Source organism: Phanerochaete carnosa, assembly GCF_000300595.1.
Source record: "Phanerochaete carnosa HHB-10118-sp unplaced genomic scaffold PHACAscaffold_1, whole genome shotgun sequence".
NCBI classification, from domain to species: Eukaryota; Fungi; Basidiomycota; class Agaricomycetes; order Polyporales; family Phanerochaetaceae; genus Phanerochaete; species Phanerochaete carnosa.
The window spans coordinates 5,109,499-5,118,477 of NW_006767628.1; the positions used below are offsets into that span (position 1 = coordinate 5,109,499).

An 8,979-nucleotide genomic window follows, 5' to 3' on the forward strand; every position below is an offset into this window, starting at 1 on the left:
AGACCTGAGTAGGGGGTACTGCATTAGTGTTGTCTTGACCATATCTTGATCGTTCGGCCGCCTGCCTGGGCCCAGTGCTCTTATCCGAGACACTGTCCTGTACTTTAAATGCTAGTCAGAAGATTGAGATGCAATTAAAAAAGCTGGTAGAATTATGTGCGAGGGACAAGGCACAAAATGCGAAGACGAGGCTACAGTACTTGTACATTCTGCAGAATAATATAGTAAGCCTTTTAGTTCTCAGATGGCGGTGCTGACATACCCGTGTGAGACCGCATGTTACCCAGACCATCTGAAGCTCCTGGCCCTCTGGGACATCTTTGTCTTCATCACTGACATGGTCTGGTGGTAGACACACTGCCAAGCGGCAGGCCTGAGACAAAACATCTGTAACCGGAATGAGGAACGGCGGACCCTCGCACGTGGAATCCAGATAGGCCCCGTGCTCCCAAAACATGATCTCAAGCTCTGGGCTGCAAGGCGTCATGAGTGCGCATTCAAATGATAAGTGGCGAACGTACTAAAGGTCCCATATGACCAATTGATCTATTTTGGTGCGCTTGAACCATCGAACGCTGAGGAGTTGCTGCCGCAACGTCGGGCAGTCACGAACTGACTGCGAGTGTGTAATAATCAGCTGCACTTTGCTGACAAATCTGTCTCCACCACGATTAATCTGGACGACTGAGTTCCCTGCCTTCCCATCGAAATGCGAAGGTGTTATCTTCCGTCCTCCCAGGACCACAAAATTGTGGAAGATTGCACTGCTGTCAATGTACGCAGCCGTCGGCAAAGGGTTCAGACAGGCATGAGCGACCACCTGCACTGCTGGGTATATTGTGTTGTAGAAATCGAGGAGCTGTGCTTGCTCAGAAGGTTGAAGAGCACTGCACACACCAGGACCCATAAGGAGACCAGTTGTCACTGAACAAAGTAGCTAGTAGGTTTGCATATCATGTGTATATGAGACAGCTTACTCTCCTCCGATTTTACCGCAGCATCCCGCGCAAGGTCAGTGACCGTTCCGCGAGCTTCGCCGTCACCCTTTGTAAGAATACATGCCGTGTCTCTTATCACGACATCCTCTTGGGACACGCCTTCAAGAGAGATCGCGCTAAGGTTATTCAACTGGAAGGATGCAGTGAATAAGAAGAGCTGATTTCGTGACTGAGATACTCACCATGGACCGTAACTTGACTTGGCGGCTAAACTTGCGGAAGAAGGTTACTTCCAGCTCACCGCCGCCATGTCCGTTCACAGAGTAGCCTTTCAGAATGTTGTTCAGACGTTCAAACAGGTACGTCCAGAAGCCATACATAGGGCCGTAGTCAGGGATCTGGTCAAATATATGAGTCGAGTAGTAGATATTTGGCTTGATGTGCTTGGGGTGCATCTGCAGAAAGTTATAGCCACTAGATTGCTGCAGACATCATGCGAAGGATAGCTCACCTTGAAGAATCCATCAAGGTAGTTTTGGAAAAGCTCTTTTGCCCTCTCAAGGTCGTTGATATCAATCGTTCATGCAAGGAGAATTTTCATGGTGGCTGCGAGCGACAGGAAGTTGTTGGCATCCTTGCTGTGCATGCGACGCTTTGGCTTGGGTGCCTCAAACTCTAGGTCGCCACCTTGTTCGCCACGCGCACGTTTTTCGTTGCACTTTCTGTGGGCCTTATCGTTCTTCGTCCAGCTAGCAAGCTTTCGGCCATACTCAGTATCGGCAACAGCTGACCATTCATCCCAAATGAATGGTATCTGTAAATTGTTCATATTACATTAAGAGGCATATCTCAGAGAGCAGGACGCGCTTACCATGATAGGACCATAAACCAGAAGGAGAGCCTTCCATTTGTCTGATGTAAGAGAGCCGCCTGCCGGGTATCCGACGTCTTTCGGTAGACGAGCAACCCATGAAGGCATCTCAAACTCGAAGTAGATTGAGTTAGACAGGTGACTCGCATTGTTGAAGGTTGAATAGCGGCGCACCTTGGTAAGATACCCATGAATCCGGTCGAGCTTGCGTGGGACACTCTTCAGTTGCGTTCGCTCGCGCAAGGCTTTATCCTTGACCCAGACATCAAACCAGATGTTCTTCATGATGCCTAGAGAGAGAGACATGATCAGAAATCTGTTATCCAAGGATCTAGCCTCCAGGGACACACCAAGCAGCAGGTTGTGCATCGGGTCGATGATGGCCATCCGGACTGGGTTCCAGTACGGCAGACGATTCAACTCAGAGCCGCGTACGCCATTTGCCTGGCAGAATGCATCGCGCTCTTCTTGAGTATGCAATTTGCTATACTCTTCTGCTAGTTTGCGGTGGTCATCGCCATCACAAAGCGGAAAAGCTGCGCATGTTGTAACTTGTAAGCAGTGCAGTTGCAGGAAAGATGGGCGGATGAGAGCTTACCATCAATTGTAAGACCCTTCTCCATCTTTAGCTGATCCTTTGTGATCCTGCACCAAGTGCAGAAGATGTTCTGGCTGCCAGAATCACTAAAACCGCACAGCCGGCACATTGCAGGATGGTCACAGCAGACGGCAACTAAGACAAGACGGACAATGCAGCCTGTAGCAGCAGGTTAGTAGGTATAATATGACGTTCAAGGGGCACGCACCTATGGGACAGCCTGCTGTTTTGACAACAATTCTCTCATCATATAGTTTGAGCAAGTCAGTGATGAATGCAGCCATGAAATGCTGCAGCTCATCTGCACTAAACTCGCGGGGCCCCGGAGTAAGACCACATAGGAGAAGATTTTCTGGGGGATAACTAAAGGCGTTCGATCAGTTGTGTTCTAGAGAAAGGATGATGGGCACTCACCGTAGAGATACCTCAAGGTTCTGAACGCATAGAGACAAGTTGCCGGTGCTGTGCTTTCTGGCGTACGCGCTGCATGCGAAGGCGAAGCTGTTGAGGAATGCACTGGTGAGCGTGATAAGAGAGATGAAGGACCTTATTAATATACCCGTCGAAGCCCATTGTGACGCCAATCCGCAGCTCCACTGTGTGCGCGTTGTCAAAGAACAGAGTTCTGTCGACACCCTTAATGGTCTTCCATATCTCACCGTCTTGAACTCGACGCAGTCTGCCCGGCTCAGTCGGTGTGTCATGCCATTTGTCGAGCTCTGCCTCCATCGTTGGCGTGCTATTGATGAGCTCTGCAAGGATCTCTGACGGAAGTCGCATGGGTGCCTGTAGCGCAGGCTTTGCAGCCCCCTTGGCAGAGATCCGTGAGCACCATTGGTCCCAGTGATCAACAATATGGGTGCCGAGTGTGATGGAGGCATCGCTGTAGGCTGTCGGGCTTATGTTCTTGAATAGAGGCTTGTTCTCACAGTGGGAACAACATAGGTCAGGGCCAGAGTCTGCTGGGTATACGCGGCAGCAAGATGGGCATACAGGACAAATCGAGAAGGTATCACTGAGATCGAGCCGCTGAAGGGTTGTTCTCAGTGTCCGTGGCACATCAGACTTGCTGTCGAAAAGGCCGAGGACCGTGAACAAGACGTGAAGTACCGAGATGAGGATCACAATAGCCTGGTGAGAGACCCCTTGTTCGGCATGTAGGGAGGCACATAAAAGCAGGATTGGCCACCAGAACCACATATCTGTCGAGGTTGTGATGGTTTCAACTGCAGAACGCTTGCGCTCGAAGACTGGACGCGGTTGCTGCTGCTGTGTTGAGCTATCATGCCGAGCTACCATTCCAGAAGCTGCTGTCTGAGGGCGGTCAGGAAGCTCAGGCAGAACAAGGTCGGCAGGGTCAGGAAGCTCAGGTGGAATAAGTTCGTCAGGGTCCAGAAGCTCAGGTACAGGATGCTCGCCAGAGCTATTGATGTCAGCGGACTTGCCATGCCACATCTCCAGATCAGCGAAGGACTCTGCAGAGGGCGGAAGGACCGGGACCAAGGAGCTATCAGCGCCCGAAGGGGATTCTGACATAGCAGACTGTACCACTGATCCAGGGTATGGCGTGGCAGGTGCAGGTGACAGAGGTGCAGAGGCCGAACGATATTCCGAGGTAGATGAAGCCACATCATCCAGAGGTGAGCAGGGCAGAAGAGTGGCTTCAGACGCAGTGAGGTCCATAGAATCAGCGCATATATGTGCTACAGATGTACCTTCCTGGTTGTACAGTGCATCTCCAACAATCACCGTCAGTTGTGGACTGTCGGTGGGGGGTTGCACTTCTGCCGTAGTTCTAGCCTTCTTCTTAGCGAGACGCTGGGCAAGCACCTCGCCAGCCGTTAGTTTTCGCTTAGGGCGTACTTCGTCTTCAGAATCTTCTTCCTCAGAACCCTTCATGTTGCGCTTTGCATGGTTGCGTGCAGTCTGCGTTGGCACCCATCTGCCGTTGCACTTCAGGCACCAGCACTCGACGAGCCACTTTTTTGTGGCCTTGACCTTTCAAAGGCATGTCAGAGTGGTGTAGCTTCTCATTTCCGAAGTGATGTTTACTTACTTTACAGTTCAAAAAGCGTGCCATGGTCAGAATGTTTATCACTGGCACAGCAGGTGGTGGTTATGAGAGGGAAAAAGTTATATTACTGGACTTAGCAAGCTGCGAAATTCACAAGATTCCCACAAACATTTTAGACAGCCTACACCCAGTGCTTGTACGACAGTATAGGTTAGCCAATCAAACCTCTGTATAGACTGGCCGGACGTACCATGCACAGTTTGGTGTAGACGCTCTGGCGCCAACTAGAGTCATGTCCGCTCAACCGGTCTACATGCCACCCTTGTACTTGACATATCGCTGGCCACACCAGGGGTTGTATATCCTCTCTAAACACATACTCTTTCTAGCTATTTTTACATTGTCTCCTGCCACCATCCTTAGAAAGGCCCGACACACAGTGAGGGTGGGTTATTGTGCTTCTCCGACAGACACTCACTGAGCGCCCATTAGTTCAGTGTTATCTGATGTGTTTGGCCTCCATCCATCAAGGACGGAGGGCTTTTCTTGGTGAAATCCCTCTTGAAAGGATGGCGAAAGATGCAGAGAGAGCATCCTAGGGGTTATTAGGGGTAGTTGTTCGGTAGAATAAGGCCCTCGAGGGGGATCACCCGAAGGCGCCCAAGGGATGGTGGTGGTACGAGGGAGAGGCGCTGGCCTTCTCGAGTTACGGGGCTCCTGTGTGGCGGCTATTGTCACGTCATCCTGTGACTCGGACATGACCGAAATTCATCATCACGTGGTAATGCCGCTGTGACTTCCTCGCGGCAACACCCTTTCATTAAAGTATGGGGAGGGCGTGGCCAAGGGCATCCATCCTTGCGAGCGGGGTTAACTGTTTGAAGCCTTTCTTCGCTTTCTGCCCTTGCCATCTTCATTGACGACCCAACCTATGGGACGTCGTGATACGCCGACAGTAAGACCCCGAGCTACTAGGAGACCTATCGATCCTGCCGATGCCCTAAAGCAGGCTCTTGACATGTTCAGTGGTGTCGCCAGCAATCTCCCTGTGCCGGGCTTGCAGGCCGGCGTTGGCAGTCTCTCGACGGTGTTGGACGTGATGCAGGTATGTGCTCCGTACCGTCTCATGGGTGCTGAGTCTCATACTAGGGTTAGAAACCGCATGCAAATGTCGAGAACATCAGCAGGCTGACCAAGGATATCGAGGAGTTATCGGCGACGGTAAAGAAGTACACAGAAGTCCACGACCAGAGGCTATCGCCCCATATGGAAGACGCATTTAAACAGTTACTCTCGTGAGCCTCTTGTCGACTATATTGCTCCAGACTGCTCATACGGCACAGATCATGGAAGGCGATCGATGACAAGGCTATGCATCTCAGATCGTGGTCTGAAATACGGAGAATATTTCAGAGTGGCGTCGCAGGATTCATGCAAGGTATATCTCAGTCAATCAAAGAGTTTACAGTATGAAAAATCTGTCCTTGGTCATTGCCTCTGCTTACCCAAACATTGCCTTATATTGTAGACAGTGGGCATCCTCGAAATGCAACACACATTGGAGGCATGTAAGAGACGTGCTTCAACTGCTTGTACTGACATTCGCTTGGGGACAACGGGCGTTGCAGGATCGTGCACGCGATTTCGACAGGAGAGGTCAGCACGTGGACAGTAAGCCAGATGCGATTGTGATTAATACCCGAGTAAGGATCTCTCAGCAGACGTACAGATCACAATCTGACCCCTAATCCCCACACCGTTATTGCTCGGACTATCTCCATACTTACAGACGCAGCCTCTTCAGAGCCTGATGGGTCGTTCCAGAATTGCATCCCCATCCTCATATGATATGAACTTAGGACATTGGGATGAGCGGAGTGAGTCATTGTCTTGAGTCATTGTACGGATATTCATCCGCACTACTCACCCAGGTAGTGAACGGTTTCTCCGCTGTTGGATGCGGCTCCCCACCGAGCTGCATGACTACATTTACGACTTTCTAACAAGCCCCGGCCGCAAAGCCGATTTCTTAACGCTGTCCCTAGTGTCGCAAACCTGGTGCCGATACTTTCGTCCTCGCCTCTTCGCCCGGCTTATTCTGAAAAGTGAGAAGGACTGTCGCATGCTATGCGGCATGGTGCGCTCCCCACTGTCATCCTGGCTTGCAGAGCACATCATCGAGCTGCGCTTCCACTACATCATCCCTCCTGGTTATCCACTCCGGACAGCTCTCGTTCGTTTCCTCCCCGCCTGCCGTCACATCCGGCATGATTTCCACGACAAACCCGCTCGCGTGTTGCTATCGCACAACGCAGCTCTGAAGAGCTCACTGCGGAGCATCACCTCCTTGACACTCATCAATTGCGACTTCTCATCATTCCGAATCGTGCTCCATGTACTAGGGGATATCACCTACCTGGAAAAAGTTGCTTTCTGGAAGATCAAGTGGTTGGATGACCGACTCACAACAGCTGACACTGTGAGCGACGTCTGCGCGGGAGCCTTCAGCCATGTGCGCTCGGTCGAGATGGATTTCTGCACGAACAACGTGGCAGTGCCGGCTTGGATCCTAGCCGCCGCAAGTACGCAGCACTCGTTCACCAGGTCGGCAGTCCCTGCACAAATGTGGACCACCATCAAGCTCTTCCAGAAATTCTTGGGTGACAGCACGTACAATTCGCGGTTTGATGTCAAGGAGGCAACTGCCGGTGAGCTTGATCGGTCTCTCTACCAGGCCGTTGTACTCATCGGATGATCCCAAGATACGTACAGATTTGTTGGTTCTCTGTCCATGAAATTCCTGGAACCGGACACCGCATACATCTCAGTCCAAGTGGTCAGGTCTGCACCTGCCGCTAGCAACAATCAGGCCTGGTCTGTCCGCCAGATCGTCCTCGCTTACGGACCCCACATAAATTCGCACACGTATTTTTACTCTCGCAATTGGTCCATGATCGCCTCTCTTCTACTCGCGTTCCCACAATTACAACAGTTCCAGGTCCTCTGCGGGAGAAATTGCTCAGAAAAGGACTTCCGCCTGCTCTCTGACAAGATTGCGGTGGCAGTCAACAACGGTGTGCGTCTACTCGTCACACTTCAACGTGACGCGGATCTACCAGACGGGAGATACTTGCAGCCGGCGCTGTTTGATCTAACCGAGGAGCGCGCGGAGGCAGCACGAAAGAATGGAGGACGTTCGTGAACGGCGAAGTCAACGACTTTCTGGAAGAATGGCGGTATTCCTACATATAAGTGACAACGGATCAAGCTGTAGAGGCTTTGGTGCTCGAGATACTATCCTGACGGAACTAAAATAGGTTGACTGATGTTTACTTCTCGTATATCCGGCGTCCTTGTATATCTGCGTTTTATAGTACTATCTCACCTCTGTACTTGCGTGGCTTGCATCTATCTGACCGAGTGTACTTCCAATAACGACATAGACACAGTCCAGACAATGTTTTGCGCGCTGGGTTGTAAAAACCTGTAACTTCATTGCTTCCCCGAAGCACCTTGCCAACCGTAGCGGGTCTCGCGGATAGCAGTCGGCAGCATCTGTACCCGCTCGCTGGCGTTATCACTTCGTCCTGTTTGTTCAGATGCAAGAGGAGCAGTTGTGTCGTTGCTTCACACATAATTTGGAGAGAATTGGAAGTTTAAATGAGGTCGGTATGGGCGCTTCTGATCCCCGTGTGCTTTCGTCTCGACCTCCGTGTCAACTGCAATAATCATCGCGCATCTCCTCTCGAGTTGCCTGCTAGAGCCCGAGTCCGAGTTGAAAAGCACTAGTTGACAATCTTTTTGAGGAAGGGGGTTAGTTTTCGCTGAGGGTTTGTTGTAAGTCGTCGACTGGACTTGTGCCGAACGACTCACAAGCCAGGCATCCCGCACACAACAGCAAGACGCGCTCTCCAGCCATGTATTCTGCAGCCGCTCTCGATTCTAGGATAGGAATTGTGGACGACGACGCGGCACCTGAGCTGCCCTCCTTACCCGACCTGCTTGCGACCTCATCCTCAAGTGTGGTTCCTTCGTCCACCTTCGCCAAGCCCGAGTTCTCAGCCTACCTATCACATCTAACCGACCTTCCCCTGTCCGAAATCGAAGCTGAACCCACGACCCTCTCGTCCTCTTCCGCACAGCTCACGAATGCGCTCACCACGCTCTGCCACACATCGTACCCCACGTTCCTGTCGCTGCACGCAACTACATCGACACTATCCTCATCGCTTTCGTCGCTATCCTCCTCTCTAGACGGCCTGCTGTCTGCGCTGCCCGCACTGGAAGCCTCCGCACGCTCGTTCGCACAGGAGACACGGGAGATCCAGAAGGACCGGCGGAAGGCCGGCCTGGTGCTCGAGCAGCACGACAAGCTGCACGACGTCCTCTCGCTGCCGATGCTCCTCGACTCGTGCGTGCGGAACCACAACTACAACGAGGCCCTGCTCCTCGCGAACCACGCCGCGGGGCTCGCGCAGCGCTTCCCGGCGAACGCCCTCGTCCAGTCCGTCAAGGGCGAGTGCGACGCGCGCGTCGAGGCGATGCTCGCCCAGCTGCT

At 52.1% G+C, this 8,979-nt stretch overlaps 4 protein-coding genes across 4 annotated transcripts in view; 2 read left to right on the forward strand and 2 right to left on the reverse strand.

Moving 5' to 3' along the window:
* Window positions 1–921: 921 nt before the first annotated feature.
* Window positions 922–1,503, reverse strand: PHACADRAFT_82948 (uncharacterized protein; the record flags this gene model as incomplete). Its single annotated transcript, XM_007391049.1, has 3 exons — window positions 922–1,128; window positions 1,181–1,393; window positions 1,450–1,503. Coding segments are annotated over 3 exons (474 nt in total), but the record flags the coding sequence as incomplete, so codon positions are not given.
* Window positions 1,504–1,518: 15 nt separating this feature from the next.
* On the reverse strand, window positions 1,519–3,136 carry PHACADRAFT_82310 (uncharacterized protein; the record flags this gene model as incomplete). Its single annotated transcript, XM_007391050.1, has 8 exons — window positions 1,519–1,752; window positions 1,810–1,923; window positions 1,984–2,099; window positions 2,160–2,345; window positions 2,408–2,542; window positions 2,616–2,770; window positions 2,822–2,908; window positions 2,967–3,136. The coding sequence occupies 8 exons, from the start codon at window positions 3,134–3,136 to the stop codon at window positions 1,519–1,521; spliced, it is 1,197 nt and encodes a 398-aa protein (XP_007391112.1).
* Window positions 3,137–6,363: 3,227 nt separating this feature from the next.
* On the forward strand, window positions 6,364–7,176 carry PHACADRAFT_84292 (uncharacterized protein; the record flags this gene model as incomplete). Its single annotated transcript, XM_007391051.1, has 1 exon — window positions 6,364–7,176. A coding segment is annotated over one exon (813 nt), but the record flags the coding sequence as incomplete, so codon positions are not given.
* A 1,162-nt stretch (window positions 7,177–8,338) lies between these two features.
* Window positions 8,339–8,979, forward strand: part of PHACADRAFT_180798 (uncharacterized protein) — a gene marked incomplete at its 5' end in the record, with an annotated part of 4,219 nt that continues 3,578 nt past the window's right edge. Inside the window, one exon of the mRNA XM_007391052.1 lies at window positions 8,339–8,940. Coding sequence (XP_007391114.1) covers window positions 8,339–8,940 — 602 coding nt within the window. The remainder of the gene's footprint in view (window positions 8,941–8,979) is intronic.